We start from the raw sequence: 22,150 nt of genomic DNA, 5'->3' as shown, positions 1-22,150 counted from the left end.
TGTCCATATGTTGTACTGAGAACTACAGCTCTCATTCAATTGTGTCAGTCAATTTAAATAATAACAGCAATTTTGAAACTGTCACCATTCTTAGAAGTTGTGCCTTTATCCAATCTCATAGCCGGCTCTCTGCATGGTTTTTTTTTTGTGGCATGACATGGTGCCTGGTGCAGAAAAGGATGCTGCCAGCACATCTGCTGCAAGGTGTCTGAACATTTTTCTATGAGCTGTCCTGCTTTCGAGCTCATGCAGATGCGTGACTTGACTGATAGAGGCAGTCTCATGTGCTATTTAAGATCAACCCCCTGAGGGGTTGCTGCTCTCGTCAGACAAGGTGACTCCCTCAATGACACGCTCTTCTGATCCAAACTGTCCTGAAGTAAATTCAGGTCCCCACTAGATGGCACAATCGCTCTGTGAAAAACTGAGCCTCTGTCAGCTACATCATGAGGTTAATGTGATCATTTAATAAGCAAAGCTACCTCATATATCTAATATCAAACAATCACAATGACACCTCTCGATTACAGACAAGAACATTTATTTATTTATAAAGCATACAACATGCAACTATCAGCATTGGACACTTGTTATCTCTGCTAAGCCTTGACAAATAAAAAGCGCTAATTATAAATATTAAATATCCTACAATACATTACAAAGCATTTTAAATATTTTAGATTATTCAAGATTTGCCATAGATATATTTGATGATACTGTGGACAGCTTTCTAAGGGCTGGAGGTTGTAGGGGCAGCGGTGATGCTTTCTCTGCGGGCCCGCCTGTAAAACAGACAAACAACAGGTTCAAATATGAGAAGAGTTGATACATCACGTCTAAAGCAACCATCATCAAAATGGTTCAATACTTAAGATTGACAGAGATGACAAAGGCCTACTCACTCTAGCTTTCTGATGCTATCTCTCACCCAGCCCTGTTTCCAGTGGCTGCAGACCACTCCCTCTGTGGTCTCAAATCTGGAAGGAAAAAGGTAGAAAAGATCATTAACAACCTTCAAACCAATTTTCATAGATAACTTACATTTTCAACTGTATACTAATTTTAATCATCACTTAAAATAAGTAGATAATACTCACACGACAGCGGCTACACATGAGGCAGTCTTCCTCTGGATCCTGTAGCCAATGATGGGAGCGCTGATCTTTACAGTACCAACCTTGGTGCAGCACTTGATTATCTTTATTTCTGTTGATTCAGAAAACAAAAATGATTGGTTGTTATGAGCATACATCTCTTGAATGTGCAGCATCAAATATGAATAAATGCAGTTTGTTGTAGGCCTACATTTTCTTAAAAAGTCAGCAATTTGAAACGTGCATGGCCTGATACGATTTCCAAATGTACTCAAACTGTCCTGGAGTAGGCAAGTACTAATCTATCTATGGTGAAGGATCTGAAAAAGAAGACTTACCAGAGGCCGTTGTGGTCATTGCCAGAACCAGGGTGAGGAAAGCCAGGCAGGCCAGTCTTCTGAGGCACAGCTGCATGTTTTAGAGCGGGAGATGGTCCAGAGGGTCTTTGCAGCAGCTCAGTGTTTGATCTGGCTGATGGAGGTGAATGATCTCCTTGGACCAGACCTCCAGTATTTATACGAAAGAAAAAAAGGAAGTAGGAAAAATGACGGGATGTATTGTATCTTAGGGCTTTCTACATAATGTGTGTGTATGAGGGTGGAGGACACACTTGGATGATGCTGGTGTCAACCGTTTCCCTTTTTTGTGATTTGATCATGATATTGACTGGGCTTGACCTCAGTACTCAGAGCAGGCCACAGTTTTAACACTTTTATCACCACAAGTAACAAATAAGTAAAAGTGAAATACATTATAGGAATTTATAGATAACAACACAACTTAAATCTTACTTTATTAGATTTTTGCAACATGAGTTTGATATTCTGTTATTAATTTTGCATGGAGTTTACACAAGTGTTTATTTTTCATGTATGTTTCCACTGGGTATTTCTTCCCTCAGTATAAAGATTTAAGGTTTGGTGCCTTGCTTAAGGACACCTCTGCAGTGACCAGAAGGTAAACTGGCACCTCTCCAGTCTAGTTAATTATAAATTCTGCCTAATGATTGGATTTAGATATTCTGTTGATTTCAGCAATATTAAAGAAGCAGCATCATGTGCCTATCACTCGACCCAATGTGTCATCGTTCTCTCTATCTCTCCCTCCTTTCTCTCTGCTGCAGACTGTCAGGGGCAAAAAAAGGGAAGGAAGGAGATCCTTTCCACCGCATATTTCCAAGAACATCCTCCACCCAAATGTGGTCATCTGCCGTTTTAGTCAAGTCTGGACTTGTTTGAGAGGGACTTATTGCAAGACGAATCATATTGACATATGAATGATCTTATTTAACAAAAGACTAAGTGTGGATTTATTTTTGTTTCCTTTTTGTAGCTTTATAAAAAGCTCCCAAACACCAAATAACTGCTAAAAAGACTAAGAATCAGGTTTTTTAAAATTGATTTACCATTTAATGTAAATGGATACAGTACGTTTTTATAAAACGCGGTGTAGGATTTGAAGATGACCAAAGCTTAAATTCTCATTCAAGTCATGTGTGTGTCCTATTGCCCTTAGGAGACACAGCATTTTGGTTTATTTTCAAGGTTGATAGGGATGTCTGGTGTATATATATTATATATATATATATATATATATATATATATATATATTATATATCCAAAGGAGAGGATTTGACCATAATTAGAAAAAAGCCAAGGAAATAGATGATGGGAGAGATACAGGTTTTCCAGATGTTCACATTGGGATCTTAATCTACTGGGAAACACAGCAGACCTTCGTTTTTAGGCCTAAGGGGCTAATTCTGTGATGCATGTAACAAGTGCATTTAACAAACAATGGTCATTGTAACAAAAGTTAACCAAAGTTACACAATATACATACACCCCGAAAAACATTTTTCACCACTGTAGCATTATTCTTTGGTTTTTACTATTTAGTGTATACTGTAGGTATATGTTTGAGAAAAAGGAAAAACAAATATTTTACTCTATTAACTATTGACAACATTTCTCTGTGTTGGATTTCAACAGACACTGGAATAGAATGGCTGCCATACATGTCGAGATTTAAGGAAAACAAAAGGGTCTCCTAATTTTAATTCCAGAGCTGTACATAAATGATATATTTAATAATCACATATTCGAATTAAGTTCACACCTATACAGTATTAGGATCTTTAAACAAGAACATTTCAAAAAGTTGACCCATAATCTTCATGTCCACACCTTTGAAGTCTATATTTCACTTGCTTTGTATCTCACCAAACTGTCCTTTCATGTGTTTCTATTTATTACAGAAAGACAATGTTATTTTATGTGTGTATTATGTTTTGGGTCAAAATCTACGAAGAGGGACATTTGCTTCCACTCTTCAGAAAACCATCAGTTACTTAATATTTATTTGTTTTAGTTTCTGAAAATGTGCATGTACAAATGGTTTAAACGCATGCATCTCAAAACATCTATAGCAGTTTTATCAAACAGCACATGGTAAAGCCACCAGGCTCTTTAGCAAATTAAGCAAATATTAAATCAAACGGGCAGGCTCTTACTGGATTTGATGAATGAAACATCAAAATGTCTTTTTCAATGAAAAGCAGAAATGATTTCTCCAAATGAGGAAGGAAGAATAACCGGTGCGATTGGCACTTAAACGGAGATAAAATTACGAAACATTTCTGAATGAAAATGGAACTTCTCCTTTATGAGCCTCATTCACAAGTTTCTCCTTTACACCAAGGATATTAATCTGAAACATTCAATCAAGACAGTAACTGTGATTGTGTGAGACTTATTCATTCCTCATATAATTATCGTTATGGGCTCCAACTTATTCCTAAATGAGAGAACAATAGAGAATAATCTTAAAGTGAATCAGTGCCCAGCAGACCTCAGCACTCTGCGGTACAACTAAAGGATAAAGCAGCGATTATTCCTAAATCGTAATAACAGAGTGTCGTTGAGGAGGGTCAGGATAGAGTCAATTAAACATAATGGACCCATTTGAAAACAACTCCTCTTAAATTGTCTTTTGGAAAGTGACGGGGTGACAGCTCCATCAGAGCTTATTGACTATAAGATTACTTCTGCAGAGACATGGAGAGTGTAATACCTAATTTAAGCGATGTGTTCTCTTTTCTATGTTTATAAATATAACTTCACTTAGCTACAGAATTGCCCTACATGAGAGAAATGTGGCACACTTTCTTTGCTTTCTTTGTACTACTTATTAGGAAATGTGTTGTAGTTCATTGAAATTAATCTCAAAATACATCTCTATCAAGGTTCTACAACTAATGCTTTATGAAAATATCTACAACACAAATGAATGAACACAAAAAAGCCAAAGGTCCTAATAGTCAACAACTTCTTACAAAAATGTTAATGAGAAAAGTTTGGAACACAACATGGATATATCAGCTTTTAGGTTGATATGGCAAACGATAATATTAATTGCCTTTTTTTCACATACATCAGTTCAAAATCTAAATAATCAATCCTTCATTTAGAGTCATGTTTCTGTCCACCTGATGATTGTCCAACATTCACTCTCTTTGAGCTGTGTTGTTGATCTCCAACAAATCCCAAAAGAATTATCTGGCAATTTAGATGCTAAATGCTACGCTATGTTCACCAGCTAACTGAGCAGGTATATAACAGTTTAAAAAGCTGTTTTGCTGGAAACAGCTGCCTGCTGCACCCGAAAACAGTACTAAAAGAGCAATGAGAGTGAACCAAAACATTAAAGTTGAGAGTAGCCAGTTTAGAAATGATCTGAGAGCCATAGAGCTATGTAAACCTGAGAGGACCGTCAGATTCAGGTTTGAATTCTGTTTAGGTTAATCTAAATGTGCGACTCCTTGGGAATTGTCACAATCTTTTCACAGTTATTAGATACACATGTGTAATTGTTTAAAGAAGGGAAATCAATCGTTACACTGATGATTAAACAATGTTCACTTAGGTTTTATTTCATGCTACTTCCTCTTTTGCTCTTGACAATCAAGTCATCAATGTAACGGCCACTAGTAGTACTTGCCAGGTAATTATTAATATATGTTTTTTTTTCTTCATTTGAATAAATGACAAAGGCTGTCATTTTCTTGTGAAGGTCTCAAGAAAGTGCTGACATCACACCAAAGTCACCCTTCATTGCTTGAATGTCTCATTGCTTTAACCTGGGCATTTGTGTGTAGTGTTATATGTTCAATATGGTTGTGCTTTAATGAAGTCAATTGCTAGATAAAAGCTTAATTCTAAGGAATGTTTATGGTTTTTTAAGCTAACCTGGAATCCAAGTGAAGAACCCATAGTGTCAAAGCCAGAATCCTGGGTTGGTCTCTGTGTCCTCTCTCGTGTAGTGGCAGCATCTCTCAGGCTCTCACACAGTTGGACCAGTTGAAAAACGACCTACATAAGAAACAACATACAATCAGTGAAGCCATTGTTGATTGTTGACTAAACCAGGGGTTGGCAACCCGCGGCCCACGGGCCGCATGCGGACCTTTAAGCCCTCTGCTCTGGCTCCCTTGAGTTTAGACAAAAATAAGAAGGAAATAAAATAAAAGTATTTGTAGGACTATTTATATTTTGTTGCATGGTTGAAAATGTTTCGTATCTTGTATTTTGAGGTGATACTGTGACACATAAATAAAAAACAAAACGGTTTTAATTAGGTCAACTAAAATATGCGTCACATCCTGCTACGGTCCCACGCGAGCGCCTTTTCCTGCGGGTGAATAACCTGACCCCCGGCTCGATGAGCGAACTATGGATAAATCAAAGAAAAGTACCGGAGGAACACAGGATTTAATTCTGTGTGGACAGAGTTCTATGCTTTCACAGCAAACGATGCTGGTTTACCAGTATGTTTGATATGTAGAGAGAAGTTGTCAAAGGTGCTGCACTGCAGCTTTTACGTATCGAGAAACAACGGGAACAACACGGAGAGGAAGACAGCTGACGATCTTCCGTCATAATTCAATGGGGTATGTAATTTATTTCAGAAAACACTTTTTGTTATATTCAATGGAATGCTCTTAACATCCTGATAGCAATGAATATATTAAATGCTTTGACAATAAATACATACAAAAATTAATCTCTGGAAGCCGTAGCGCTGTAAAAACCACGACCAGTCATCTGAGCCGGCCCGGCTAAAATAACTGGATGGCCTACCTGCCTGTCATCCTGTTAGCCTTCCATCTGTGCACACATTTATCTCGTGCCCTCATTGGTCATGTGCGCGTTCGTGTGTGTTGGAGGAGGGGCTCTGTGAGGAAGCCTGAAGGAAGAGGCATATTTTTTCCGGTTGTGTATTTTCAAATTCTAGCGCACTCGAGCTGGTTTCTCCATTCTTACCTACCCTACCTTTAACTATTTTTAGGGTGCAGCTATGTTTTATTTATTTCAAAGTGGGCCCATTTTAATAATATTTTTTTTCCTTCAAATGTGCAGAGGACTCCCCAAGTGCTGTGTTTAATTTATTTTAAAGTAGGCCTGTGTATTATTTTTTTATTCTCCTTATAGGAGTTCTTTGTTTCTTATTAGAGGTTAACAGTTTTATATAATGTAATAAATAGCCTAATAAATGCAAAAAAACTGTAGTTTTTGTCTGATATAACAATAAATACAACTTTATTAGCTATCAAGCTATGAAATATGTTTTGCGGCTCCAGACAAAAACATGTTTGGAAAAAGGAGCAAAATGGCTCTTTTGGTCAAAAAGGTTGCAGACCCCTGGACTAAACAAATAGCCTATACAGCGTTATCTATAAAGTTACTTTATGAATATTACAAGACCTTGCAAGTATCTTATTACCCTGTGACCTTTATTTCTAGCTGAAATGCAACAGGCACAGTTCATTCACTTGAAAGTTCAGGGTTTTCTCATATATAAAACAATGGCTAATATTGTGGTAAGCTAACATTGACATAGCAAAGATACTCACTAGGTATTTTTAAAACACATATCAGGATAGATTTGACCAATGAGACACAGCATCCCAAAAAAAACATTACATAAAATAACTACGACCCTTGAAAGTTCGACTTCAAAAAGACAACAAACTTTTACTCTTGAAACTTTTAGCTAACTAACTAGCATCAATAGAGTGCCACAGTGACGCGTCCTAAAACCCAGAAGTAAGTTAGCATTTTGCCACTTCCGGTTCCTTTGACAAAAACCAATAGAGTGGCGAAGTCACGCCCATCTACTTCCGGTCCATGGGACCTTATTTCGGAAAAATAATGTATTGAAGTCAATGGGGAGAGAAAGATTATCTTTCGATCCCGTTTGAATTGTGCCACGAATTACACATATGGAGTGGAGTGCACCAGCTGGGTGTAAGCTGGGCGTAACTCTACGTCCGACGTAGAACCGAAGGTTAAGACCAAACTAAAGTTATGACTAGTGCACCACTTAGACTTAAGCCCTGTATTCGTTGCGCCTGGGTGTAACTTTTACGCCTAGTATGGAGCAGGCGTAAATCGGAAAGAGAGACTAGTATCCTTAGTATCGTAAAACAGGCAAGAAGGAAAATAACTATGGCAGTGCGTCTTGTTTACATGTTGTAACAACGAAAGGGCATTAAGACGAGAGAGTCGTCCGTGATCGAACAAACCTACTGGATATCTATTCAGTGAGCTGATAGAGAGGTTTCGTTTTGGCAGACAAGCCCTTTTTGATTTAATCGAGGTGATCTCCCCTCAACAACAAAACGGATCAGACAGAAACGCTGCGCTCTCCCCAACCTTGCAGGTGCTGATTGCGCTCAGATTTTACTTTAATACTGTGGGAGACATGGGAAGTCCCTTCAAAAACCAACAAAAACCAACAATTTCTCCATAGGATTTTGGAAAATAGCTCGAAATAAGGTCACAGTTTAAGAAACAGATCACGTTTTGTTCAGCCGGATAATATCAACATGTCTACCCTACTTTTATAATTTTCTAATCATAAATCTAATCGATAGATTTATGATGTGATATATGATGCGGACTGTGCTTGTTTTCTTCTCTTGTACTGATTGTGTTTGTGTTTGTATTTGGTAGCGCCCTCTGTTGGACATTAGGTGAAGAGCAACCATTCCTTCCAGGCCTGTGCTATTTCTTGTAAAATGAATGGAGGTAACAACATTTAACCAGTTCAGTTGTGTATGTGTATGTGTAAATATTAACAGTGGTAAGTCTACAGTGAAGGTCTTCCTTACATCCATTTAAATCATGATAAGGAAAGGTAATGATGATAGGCCAAGCTAATCGTTATTTGTCATTATTTAAATAATACCTGCTTATTTTGTCCGAGATTTTAATGACTCATCTTGGTTTAGTGATTGTTGTTGGGCTATTTAGTATTTATTAACAAGCATATATTAAAATCCCCTCTTGATTAACTGTATATCTCAAAGGGCTGAATTGAACCATAGTATAAGTAATACATGGGGCGAAGCCTGCGAGCTAGTTCAGGCACTCAAGTGAGTCAACTCGAGCACCAATGACACATTAACAAGTGACCATTGGCGAGCCGTGACTTTTATACCTAGGCCCTCTGACCCTCCCCCCCCTTCCCTCTTAAAAAGAAGAGATATTACGTCACAGCGTATACTTCAGCGGAATATCAAAACAGCGGCCCGGGGTGCAAAACGCATCAATGATAGCGACCCTCTACCACACAAAACAACACCATTTACATAAACACCTATCATGACAGGGCACCCACAGCCAAGTAACAATTACAAATGAATTAAGTCGGCACGGCGGCCCACATTGAAAATGACTTAGGCCTACCTTTGATGATCAAAAGTCCATCCTCCTGTCCTTTTGGATGAAGCACTTGGGGGTCATTCAGCGGATCCTTTGCCACTCCAGTTTATCATTGTAACTCAATCTTGAAAATGACTCGGTTAATAATTTCGCAACGACGTCATCACTATCACTGAAGTGAGCCATCATGAATGAACTTATGCTAATCATAAATCTATCGATCATAAATCTATCGATTAGATTTATGATTCTAAAATAATAAAAGTAGGGTAGACAGCTGCTGCGTTAATGCTCCTGTTGCTGTGTTTCATGTTGCTGTGTTTCATGTTGCTGCTGCTCGCCTGCCCCACCACCACCCCAGCTTCCATCCCAGCATCCACCTATAGGCTCGGGGGATAGTTATCTAATCATCACGCAATGTTCTATGTACATCTGTGCAGGGCCGTCTCTAGACAATTTGCTGCCCTAGGCGAGATTTTAGCTGGCGCCCCCCACCACCCAGCAAGAGAATCGTACAATAGAAAAGATAAAGAGAGTATCCAAGGAATACGCAATAGAATGGGGGATGGACGTCACATCCTCTAGGGGGATCCGGGGGTATCCCTCCACATTATTGTAGAAACATCTTCTTCTTATATCCGTTAGAGCAGCTAGCACCAGATTCTAATAACAACAGCGCCGGTACCGGTGCGCCTTCCCTCTCTCCCTCGCTCGCTCCCACGCTCACTCACATTTTGGCTGTGAGCTGCGGGCGCCTGATAAGCCAAGATCCCCCATTTTCATCACTTACAGCGCCCATCGTACAGGGCAAATGAAAAGTGTAACCGGGGTGAAAAGGGTGTTACATTTACTTAATTATGAATAGTGTTACATCAAGGCCGAAAATTAGGATGAGCACCAACGGTCAAAAATGTTTTTTTCCCTCCCAGAGCTGCCAGGGCAGCGCCTCCCCAGATCTGGCGCCCTAGGCGAACATCTATAACGGCAGTGCTACGGGCCGGTCCTGCATCTGTGGAGTGATGAGGCCCGAGCCTAGACGCCAAACTTAAACTATATGCTGCTTTTAATAAACATATTAAGAAACACGTGAATTGTCTGACTGAAATACAATTAACATCATGTGGGTTTCAGGGGAAAATATAAACCTGGTACCTGGATTCTTAGTATAACCATAGAAGTGTACGTTTTCTCCCCCTGCATGCACTGTGGTGGCAGAAATTAGTACACAGCAACAGAAGCACAAACACACACACACCTCAAAAACCTCACAGTAAAAAGTGACTTTACCAATAACCCCTGACCTTTGAAGTAACAGAAAAGGTTTCATCTTTCCTATTTTTCAGGTTACATTGAGCCCGATTATTAGTACAATCCGTTATTAGTGGATTATTATTACAAAAACTGGCAAACGAAGAATCTAAAAAACTGAGAAAAGCTATATCTAAAAAATGTGCGTGTAGGAAAGTTGCAAAAAATGTACTTTGATCCTTTTAAAATGATAGTGAAGTAGAGAAAGTGCCTCAATCACTTCATAATTTTCTCTGACCATAATGAATTATTTATCAACTTCATTTTAAATATTATGTGCATGACCTTTCTAATAGTGTTTCATTTGTCTCTATTTTCTGTATCAATGCAAATTTCCCCTGTGTAGGACAGATAAAGGTATTCTGATTCTGATCATAATTTCTGAGCTGATCTATGTAGCTACTAATGTAACATTTACTTTCCATATAGCATTTAGAAATTTGAATACTATAAAATACAAGCATAAACCACAACCTCCTGCAGTGGAACATTCTCTGACACCTCCAGACCACCAGTGATGAGTAGAGGGGCGAAAAACCACGCCAGTTAGCTGTTAGAGGAAATATGTTCTCTTCTTTCCAGCCGTCTGCAGAGCAGTGGGTGCAGCATGCTTTACTTGTAATTCACGTACTGCAGGTTGGTGGGCTTAAAAGGGCTTGCAGCAGAGACACACACATCATATCATTTCTAGCCAGAGACCCAAGATGACGAACCTTGTCTTTGTCTCGCTTCTCATGATCACTATCTTGGTGTCTACAGCCTCAGCTCAGGGTAAGAACATGTTTGTCCATTAATTTAATATTTTGTAAGTAATATCTGGTGTAATGGATTATGATTATAGAAAATAAGTTGCTGATAATAATATATTTTGTGTCTTTATTCAAAGGTGGGATAGCCAGTTGTTGCCGAAAACTTACAAATACTCTGGTCCAGCGAGAAAGGCTGATGAAATACTACAAACAAAATAAATTGGTATGCCCTATCAACGCAGTGGTGTAAGTCTCTCATAACATGTCCTTGGATCTATTGATATCACTGATGAAATTAAACTGTGATTCATCAAGATAAAATTGTTTGATTTACTTTGTTTTGATCATCTCCTCTTCAAAATTGATACAACATTTTACTGAAAGTGTATTTTTCTGTGTTTTGATTTTCAATAGATTTACCACGCGGAACAACAAAAGGATCTGCTCTGACCCCAAGGAAATGTGGACATTGACCAGCATGGCCTACATCGACGGAAAGAACTGGCAACTCCAACGTTTAACCTGACTCAAACATCGTCACACAAAAGTTAAAATGCTATAACTTCCTATTGCTTTTGTTTGATTTCCACAGAACTTTCAACATTTAGATATTTTATTTAAAGTCCTTGCCTCATTGTAGTCTATCATATTTGCCATTTTCATGTATAACTGCAATGATTATGTATATATGATGACTGTAAATATGTAAATAATACTTTCTGTGTACAATTATTCTGAGTGACAGTACTAATAAAATATGGTCACAAATGAGCAGCTTGTTGTGGTTATTGTGAATTGCAGAACCCTGTGTGTTTTGGTTCATAGAGCTACCTTCGGTATCTCAGCATCTGAGGGGGCATTCTCTCTTAGCGTCTTATCTCATCACTATATGAACTTTATTACCTGAAAAATACCTGACAAGACAATGATTCACCATAGTGACATAGTTGAGTCAGTTGGTAGTGCAACTCTTTTTAGTGTGAAAGCTGGTAGAGATTATTGAGTCAAAGAGGGTCCAAAAAGTAGTATTCACTATTTATCATAACATATTTAGAGTCTTTACTAAAGTAAAATAAGGAATACCAGAATCTAAAGATACTGCTTATATTACCATATTATATAACTATGACTCTTTAAATACTATAAACAATATTAGCCAAGTTGAAAGTGCTTATTGCAGAACATGTGAGTATTAAACACCTCATCACATCGTAGAATAAATACTAAAGGATACAAGAACCTTATAATTGCACTTGAGTACAGTATAATCCACTACCCACAGAGCAAAAATAGTTTTGGGGGTTTGGATTTGTACTTATGCTCTTTACATTCATATCAACACATATGTTTCTTGGAGTTTAGATGATGGGTTAGTCTTTGCTCTACATCTGCTATCTCATCTTGAAAGCGGCCTTGGGTCTCTTGAAAGGCGCTATACAAATGTAATCTATTATTATTATTATTATTGAAACCACAACACATATATTATAATTCATTTAATAAAAAGTCCACTTAAAACTTCTTCGCGAGACCATGGGTGAGTAATTCACGGTTTCAGTTAATTCAGTTTCCCCCCACCGTGATGGCCGTCCTGTTCCACCGCCATCATGTGACGTGCTGGGTTTCTGATGGACATCGTGGAAGGGTTGGGGGCTTTCAGTTAACATGCTTCCATCCTTTGGTGGCACTACCACAATGACAATATGTATAAAATAAACCGTTATGTGTAGGCCGCAGAGAAAGTACAACTCTGTCTCAATGTGCTGAAACCGGGGGAGGTTTGAGGGGCGGAGAGAGTTTGTGGTAATGCAAGGCTTGCATGAACCACGGTGCAATGGTTTTTCCCCGACCCTCACCTTGATTAGTGGCCCACCATTTGTGTTAACTGTATGACTAAGATGTTGAATGCACATGCTTAGGTGTAAAAATAAGTGTTCATGTATTTTATCTAAGTGTGATACAAACCTCTTGGTAAATCGTTATAGGTGCTGTTAAGACTGTTCTATTCCATAATTGTTCTATCATTTTGCCATTGAAATATACAGCTCTGTTATTGTTGTAAATTAATCAGCACAGCTCTGTCTTGTGCTTGGATGATGTTGAAGCTGTAACTTCTGTTTGAGCAGTGTTTGCAAATGATTGTGGGTTACAGATCTCATTTGAGCTGTGTATTTTCCATCTTGGAGCACTTTGCTTGGTTTCTGTCTGTCTGTCTGTCTGTCTGTCTGTCTGTCTGTCTGTCTGTCTGTCTGTCTGTCTGTCTGTCTGTCTGTCTGTCTGTCTGTCTGTCTGTCTGTCTGTCTGTCTGTCTGTCTGTCTGTCTGTCTGTCTGTCTGTCTGTCTGTGTGTGTGTGTGTGTGTTGTATGGCGCCAAAGAAAAGCGTTCTTAGATGCACTTTCCTTTTGACCTGTTAACCACAAACACCTACAGCACACACAAACACACAGTTGCTTGCAAGTCATGTCACATAGTCCACCATGTGTATTAAAAGACTGCTAAACTAAATGATTTGTCGCTACTCCATAAATGACTCTTCATAGTATGATGTATAGTGTAAGAAATTAAAATCAATATTGAATGACGTAATTTAGTTTAAACCAACGCTGAGTAAGCTTAAAACTGTTTTATTCTGAAAACAGTCCCGGTTAAAGTCTATTTTGAAAAGCTGTATTGAAAGGCATTGCCGTTGACAACAATGACCACTTCTGGTTTTACGTTAACATCGATTACAGCCCTTAAAATGCATTAAATAAAAAGTCATGAAAGAGTGTATGAGGAGAAAAAAGGCGTGTGGAGTGATGCAATGAATACACAACGTTTAAATCCTCTGTTTTACGCGATATCGGACATATATATATATAATAACTTATATTGTTTTTCTTGTTATGCTGCTGCAACACAAACATTTCCCAAATTGGGATCAATACAGTAATATACTATCTTAATTAATTAAGAAATATAACTATTATAATTAGTGTAGCAGCTGACACCTATTTTCAATATGGATTAATCTACCATTTATTTCTTTAGTTCGATTTTGATCTATAAAAATATCAAAATAGTGAAAATGTTCACGAGACTTATCAAAGTGCAAGGTTATATCTTTAGATGTTTTGTTTTAGCCTATGTACTGTATGTCTTAATGCTCTTATATGTGACTGGGTGACTTCCATGAAACTAATATGTTATATCTTCCCAACAGACGAGCTGACAGGAAACCTAACAGTCTAAAAACCACAACATTGCAACATCCTCCACTGAATGCATACGTTTAGCTGCCTTTGGCTTCTTCCACTGACAGGGGGTGTCAGTGCAGCTGAAATTGTGGATGGCAAAGATGGCTCATGCAGCCGCATGACTGCATTTCCATTCTCCACATGGGCATTCACATTTTGTGGAGAGAATTCCCTCTTCTCCTGTAGATACCTGTGGTGGTGGGATTGTTTTATTAGTTAAAATATATTTACATTTGTAATGCCTTCCCAATTATCCCTTTAATTGTTTATAGCCTACTGTATGTTTATTTCATGGATATTTCTGTGTTTTCTGGTGTATAATCTTGGGGCCTCTTCTCTTTAACGTCTACATGCTACCACTGGCTCAGATAATGAAGAACAACAAAATAAGTTACCATAGCTATGCGGATGACACACAAATTTACGTAACCATTTCACCAGGAGACTATGCTCCAATTCAAACACTGAGTAAGTGCATTGAACAAATCAATGACTGGATGTGTCAGAACTTTCTCCAATTAAACAAAGATAAAACTGAGGTAATGGTTTTTGGAGCCAAGGCAGGACGTTTAAAAGTTAGCGCTGAGCTTCAGTCTGCAATGTTCAAAACAACAGATAAAGCCAGAAATCTAGGTGTAGTCATGGACTCTGACCTGAGTTTCAACAGTCACATTAAAACAGTTACTAAATCAGCTTACTATCACCTAAAGAACATATCTAGGATTGAAAGACTAATGTCACAGCAGGATTTGGAAGAACGTGTCCATGCTTTTATCTTCAGTAGACTGGACTACTGTAATGGTGTCTTCACAGGTCTCACTAAAACATCTATTAGAAAGCTGCAGCTGATTCAGAACGCTGCTGCTCGAGTCCTCACTAACACTAAGAAAGTGGATCACATCACTCCTGCACTGAAGTCTTTACACTGGCTTCCTGTGTGTCAAAGAATAGATTTCAAAATACTGCTGCTGGTTTATAAAGCATTGAATGGTTTAGGCCCAAAATGCATTTCTGACCTCCTGCTAAATGAGGAACCATCCAGATCTCTCAGGTCTTCAGGGACTGGTCAGCTTTCTGTCCCCAGAATCAGAACTAAACATGGAGAAGCAGCGTTCAGTTATTATGCTCCAAATATCTGGAACAAACTCCCAGAAACCTGCAGGTCCGCTGCAACTCTTACTACTTTTAAATCCAGGCTGAAGACTTTTCTTTTTGTCGCTGCTTTTAATTGAACTATTCATATCTAAGACTGCACTGTAACTTTTATCCATGTATTTTTTCTTTTAATGTTTATTTGATTAGCTTTTCTTTTTAATGACTGATTTTAAATGCCATTTTCTTAATGTCTTTCATTTTTTGTAAAGCACTTTGAATTGCCTTGTGTTGAAAAGTGCTATATAAATAAACTTGCCTAATAAAGATTTCATGTGACACATAAAATGGATTTGTTGATGGGAATGTATGTGAATAAATTAACTCTAGGTTAACGCTACTCTTGCTATCACTACTCACCGACACTATAAACCTTGTCCCTCATGAGAGCCCTGACAACACCGGTAAGCACATCTTCATCATCCTGACTTGTAGTGGTTCTCTCCTATCTACACTCTTGTCATCTTTGTAAAACGATATCAGACTGGTAATTGACACAGCCATGACTTCTAGTTAAATTCAGTGTGGCTAAAATTAAAAGCTTTGTTAAAATATGAAAGCACGCGAAAGTCAAAGTCAGCTTTATTGTCAAAAATTCTACATGTGTTATACATCCAGAAATATCGAAATATCGTTTCCCACAGTGTGACATGTAAACATAAAACAAAAAGGGCCTAGATAAACGTGGTATACATGAAACAAAACAAAAAAGGCCTAGATAACCGGGGTATACAGTTTAAAATGTTAATATATTTAAAGTGTTCAAAGTGCAGTTTCAGTGCAAGTCAGTTGAAACGATCTTAAGTTGGCGTGACGTTGAAGTCGTGCGACCCTGCTGCTGTACTGGCTTGTAGTTCGTTTATAGCATAACGTTAGCATTTTGCTTCTGGCGACTAGATTTATGATTCAAAAATTATAAAAGTAGGGTTGACATGTGGAGATTATCCAGCTGAACAAAACGGGATCCCTCTCTTAAATGTGTGTCAACCACAGACCTTATTTTTGAACTATTTTCCAAAATCCTATGGAGAAATTGCATTGGTTTTTGACAAAGGAACCGGAAGAAGTTTACTTCCGGGTTTTATGACGCGTCACTGCGGTTCTCTATAGAACCTAAACTGAAACCACCATGAATTAAAGAGCATCTTGCAGGGTTTTTTTTTTCTACATTTATGCTTAAACTTGCTTGAAAATTACAATTAAAAAAGTGAATGTAGGATTTGATATGTTTTACGAGACACAAGGGCAGGAATTCAGAGGGAAAAGAGCAATTTTGAGCTCTGCTCTTAAAAACGGCTTTTTTTTAAGGTCATACGTCAAACGCGTCATATTACATCACAAAGGGTAAACATCTCCGCTCTCTAACCGCGTATAGTTAGTAGTTGCGTTGAGTTGAGCGGTTGTGTTTTAGTGAGCTGGTATTTTTCGGTAGTTTTACATTGTATTTCACCATTTGTAATCATGGTGCAGTATTGTGTTTTTGCAGGTTGCACAAATACCCTCCTGTCAGGACATCGAGTCCACAGTTTCCCTCACGGGAAAAGGACCGGAGCTAGCGTTCGTTCCTGGGTGCGTTGTGCATCCACCTCCCTGCAGCACATACTCTCCACAGCTTTATCAGGAAACCGTATTACATCTCTCTCTCCCCCCCCCCCTTCGCTGCTCTCTCTCTCTCTCTCCTCTCCGGTACACGGCACCGTAAGACATAGTGTGGAGTTGCATTAGGTAACGCTGTGGTGGCTGTACTGCTCCAGCCTTCTCCTTTATGTTTGTTTGTTTCCCCCTGTCTGTGTTGTTTGTGTGTGCATGGTGGCTGTCACTCCTGGCTCCCGGCTCAACCTCCACTCACCTGCTGCAATCAGCTGTGCACCCTCCCCGACTACACACCTGCTTTCCATCAAGCCATTTACAACGGCATATCAACGGAGGCTCCACAACCTTTCTCCGCCAGATCGTCAAGTATCAGCCGTATCGCGTCTCCCCTCCGGTACACAGCACCGTAGTGTGGAGTTGCATTAGGTAACGCGAGATACGGCTGATACTTGCGCATTAGTTTCTGTTATGGATCAGTATCAACAGTCCTGCCAGTAACGTTACGATATTATCAATGCTACTTTAGTTATAGCCTGATACAAACGGCGGTACTACACTACCGTTTGGTTGCCAGGCCCGGAAACACTTTTTCCCATTGACATACATGGGGAAAGAGTGGTCTGTAAATCATTGGATAATTTTTTTTAAACTAAATAAACTACCCAGTATGAACACTTGTATAGCCCTTATTAAAAACATTCGTTCCTCAAGTTGTAATAATGTGCTAATAACGTTATTCTGAGAGTTATTCCCCTCTGCATTATGAACGTGCATCTAACCCACGGGACCGCGCCGCCCGGCACGTTCATGTTACGTGTCCCTTACAGAGATGCTGTTTGAGAAACCAATGAGAGTTGCGTTTATCTTTACCCATGGATGCACAATAAGAACGGACCCATATCGTCTTACTGCCATCCCACGGAGCTGTAATAATGGATATATTGTGGTGACCACGTATTTATACACTGGTTCATAATTCACACATGGAACTTCAGTTGGGGTTTTGTTTCCACACGGACATGTTGTGTGTTGTCTTGTCTATATATGTTGTGTACCCTCCTGGCTTCTCTCTCTTCTTCTCTGACTGCAACCAGTCAACAGCTCTTAAATAAAGTCCCCTTATACACCATCATTGCACCGCCTCTGACTCCCTATCTCTCGGCACTACACTGGTGACCCTGATACGTCTTGAGAAGTTTCCGGGACGGAACCGAACACGGCAAAAGGAACTCGAGTTTCTTTCTCGAAATGCCGGGGATGATTGGAGACGTCCGTGGCTGCCACCAGCACGCGGACTAGAGGCTCGTTGCGCGCCCTACGGAATGGCTGGGGATGTTGCTCGCCATTCCTGCATCGGCCTTCCGGCTACAGGGAGACCGTGCACGACCTGCTGGGTCGACCAACAAACTGATTGCTACCTCGTGGGGTTGTTTTCTTCTGGTCGTGCGGCTGCACGTCCAGGCTGCGCTAGCCTACGGCGACTAGCGGCTAACCACGTGGGGCTTCGACGACTAGCAGCTAACCTCGCTAACTAACGGCTACGGCTAGCAGCTACCGATGGCTACCAGCTAGCGGCTAACAGCTAGCTGCTAACGGCCACAGCTAACGGCTTGAGTTTGAGTTTATTTATTTTTTGGTGCCGGAGAGGAGGTTCAACCAGCCGGTTGGCCTCGTGTGGACACTCTCACCTTTTTCACCACCTCGACGGCGGTTCCAGACGCCACTCACGTTTTCATCGGCGCCTCATGGAGCACTCCTGGACCCCGTCTCGCCTCGACGGTTTCGGACATAGCCCATGCTGCCATCGGCCCGTGGGTGGTGCGCTCCGGATCCTGTCTGGCCTCTCCTGCCTTCCGGGGATATCCCAACGTCACTCACGTTTCCATCGGCGCCTGGGTGGCGCACTCCTGGACCCCCTCTTGCCTCGACAGTTCCGGACGTCGCCCATGCTCCATCGGCCCATGGGTGGCGCGCTCCGGGACCCTGCCTGGCCTCTCATCTGTCCACGGCTCTTTCCTCCCGGGGAGACTGCTCCTGCCTCCCGGGGATACCTCAAGGCTTGCCGAGGATTTCGTGCCCGCCGCCGCTGTGCGTTTGCCTGCGGCTGGGATGCTCTCCTGTTTCCCGGGGGATACCTCAACCTCTGCTGAGGACTTCGTGCCCGCCACCGCTGCACGTCTGCCTGCGGCCGGGTTAAACAGCTATCAAGCTGTCAAACAAGCCTGCTGTCAGACGATCAGCTGTGCGGCGTCGTCACAAACGGACGTCGCTTCACGTGACGCTCCGGAGGAAAGGACGTCCCATTGCTCTTAAAACCATAGCTTAAAACTAATTTCCCTGCTTCTCGTGGGTTCCTTGCGTCTCTCCATGCTTCCCTGGTGGGAGGGACTAGTAGTCGCAGGGAAACGACGCAAGTGAGGGACGCAAGGAATCAATTTAACCGAAGTGAGAAGGGCCCCTAGTTTGCTCTCTTTCCACCGGAAACACTTCGAGACAACAGCTGCTGTTCTCCACTACTCCTCTGTCTGTTTCATTACCACGCTACTTAATTAAAGTACCAAATTGAACCTTTCAGAGACTCCATTAGTCTCTTTATTTTAACTTCTCTCCTGGACGCAAGAATAACGAACACAATTCAACAATAGGCATGGGCTTGGCCTGTGAAATCCAATACCTTAAGGACACTTTTGACTGACATTTATCCCTGTATCTATACATTTTTAGTAATCTCTATATTCTACAGGTTGGTAAACCTGTAACCATTGTTTTTATCCAACATGGCAGGAGAGCAATAAGCTATAAAAGTCACATTGGTCTATTATAAAGGTAACATGCAAAAGGTTAAGAAAGATTTGTTAATAAATAACAACTAATTTTCACTTTACAAGTTAACCCTAAACCTATTTTTTACCCCAACCACTATCTTTTCTGAGTCTACCCAAATGTTTTTTTGCCTCATCCTGAAACCTAAGAATGTTTTTTTTTTGTGTACAACATCAGATTTCATTATGTGTTTTATATAAGTTTTATCACTCGGTTTTAAATTGATGACATGGAGCAACATTAGCATTCAATTTGAGTCTGCTTCCGACAATCTGATGAATGTAAGTCAAACATATTTGCTTGTTTTAGCTCTTGAGAAAATACCTAGCTCCATTGTTGTTAAACACTGCACTTTGTTTATTAGCTGGTCACCAACTTTGTCTGTCTGTTTTTAATGTACAGAGTGGTGTTTTTATGAACGTTTGTTTGCTGAAACTGTAGGTGAGAGTGTTGAAAGTGAAACAGATATCATAGTTGGTGTGAAACCAAAGCAATAACGTGCTAAAATGAGGGGAACAGCAGTTGAGTGATGATTATCTATGGATTTATCCACTTTCACATGAAAACATAACATACTTGGTATAATTAACGTTCATTTGTGTGTTTCTACCGACTGACAGTGGTCATACATGCCCAGTTTAGCATGACTTTTATATACAGTTTTGTGACACTGTTTATTTTTCTTAGAACAGAGGAAACGGTCTCGATATAATTCTTCTGCTGAATTAGGTTACAGAGAACATGCACTTACATAGACAGATGCTCGCATGAGTATTCAGGATGTGGTGGTTGTGGTGGCATGGGACCCCACAGTTTCAAATAAAACCAAACAAAATCTTTGAAAGGCATTGACATTACAAGGAAATATCAACACTTATATTGCGTGACTTTTAGACACCAGGTACAAATATAGAAGCTTTACTAGTTTGCAACTTTAGATGTGATGTGGAAAATTATGTGTAGGTTTAGACTCCATTAGAGGAAGGGTACTAAGTAATATATTTATAAAATACACTGCCCGTCAAAAAAGAAGTTGCACACTCTAATATTTAATTGGACCGCCTTTAGCTTTGAGTACGGCACACAGTCGCCGTGGCATCGTTTCGATCACAAAATGTATTTCTGTCCAGAGTTGCATACATTTTCTGCCAAAATCTTGGAATGAAGGGAAGACCTGGTCATTCACTATATTCATATGGTCAAATGACCCCATTCTTTGGGAACATAACATTAATAACATAATGTTGCTGAACCTAGACCTGACCAACTGCAGCAACCCCATATCATAACACTGCCTGCACATGTGGTATCATCATGATCGGTGCATCACTTAATTCACCTCTATTCTTACCCTGAGCCCATCACTCTGGAACAGGGTAAATCAAGATTCATTAATTTGGTCTTAATAATGCGTTGGACAGTTCTTAACCCAATTTTAGTCAGCAATCTCCTTAGTTGTTTTCTTTGCTTGATGCAGGCCAATTATTTGACCCTTCTGAAACTGATTAACATCCTTTCCGACCACAGGACATGTCTTCTGACATGGTTGTTTAAGAAATGAGAAGCTGCATCAATTAGGGTTAAATAACTTTTGCCAGCTGAAGTATATCAATCACTGCATTAATTATCCATTGGAAGGCTCGAAAAGATTTGGTTAGTTAAATCCAGTTGATTACTTTCTTTTTGGGACTGGCAGTATATTTGAAACATATAACCAATTGCAGTACTTTTTACATTTCTATTATCACAGCTTGATCTTGACTGTGACATTCAGTTCTGTATGGTTTCTTTGGTACTTTGTATGCGTCACACACAGAACAGGTAGTGTAAATTAAAAAAAATACTACAACATACAAACATTTTTTCGCATTATGTTCCATCTGACTCAAAAAAACACCACATTTGCTCAAAAAGACTTTATTTGCAGTTGATTGGAAAAAAGTACGATATACAAATATTGATATATACAATGCATATTGGATCATGAATACAAATAAAATATAAAAATCAGTTTCAGGTTCATTTAATATGTATGCAGTATAGCAGGACAAGTACACAAGGAAAGAGTAATGTTTGCTGACTGTGGTATCTTTGATTTGTCTTGTTATTCCTCACGCACGTTTTCTCTGCCCCTTCTTCCCTCTCCTGGTCTTCTTCCCCTGGCATTTTTTTCCATTTTTGCGTCTCCTCTGTGGCGGTGCCTCTTTTGATGTAGCGGACACTGCTGGTGTGATGCTGCTTGTTGATCCTTCTTCTTTCTGTCTCCTCAGTTGCAATGCTTGTTCTTCTTTTTTCTTGTCCACTTTCTTCATGGTTGATTTTGCCCAGTTATTGTTAGGGTCGGAGCAAATCTTGATTCCACTTTTTGTGTGAAACCTGTAATGAATTGTCATTTTTTTCAATTGTATAATAATACTTTTTCAAAAAAAATATTAAATTCAGACAAATTATCTTTTGGTGCCATATTTCA

General features: G+C 39.7%; 1 protein-coding gene across 1 annotated transcript; it reads right to left on the bottom strand.

Moving 5' to 3' along the window:
- Positions 1–524: 524 nt before the first annotated feature.
- On the bottom strand, positions 525–21,790 carry LOC307020842 (uncharacterized protein). The gene is made up of 6 exons (XM_079652442.1): positions 18,546–21,790; positions 5,342–5,464; positions 1,433–1,598; positions 1,098–1,206; positions 903–977; positions 525–782 (listed from the first exon to the last, which is right to left on the bottom strand). The coding sequence occupies exons 3-6, from the start codon at positions 1,506–1,508 to the stop codon at positions 731–733; spliced, it is 312 nt and encodes a 103-aa protein (XP_079508568.1). The 5' UTR covers positions 1,509–1,598; positions 5,342–5,464; positions 18,546–21,790; the 3' UTR covers positions 525–730.
- Positions 21,791–22,150: the final 360 nt, after the last annotated feature.

The sequence above is a fragment of the Notothenia rossii genome (genome assembly GCF_949606895.1).
Source record: "Notothenia rossii genome assembly, chromosome: 9".
Lineage (NCBI taxonomy): Eukaryota > Metazoa > Chordata > Actinopteri > Perciformes > Nototheniidae > Notothenia > Notothenia rossii.
Note: the sequence above shows the minus strand (reverse complement) of the source record. Positions and strands in the feature narration are given on the sequence as shown.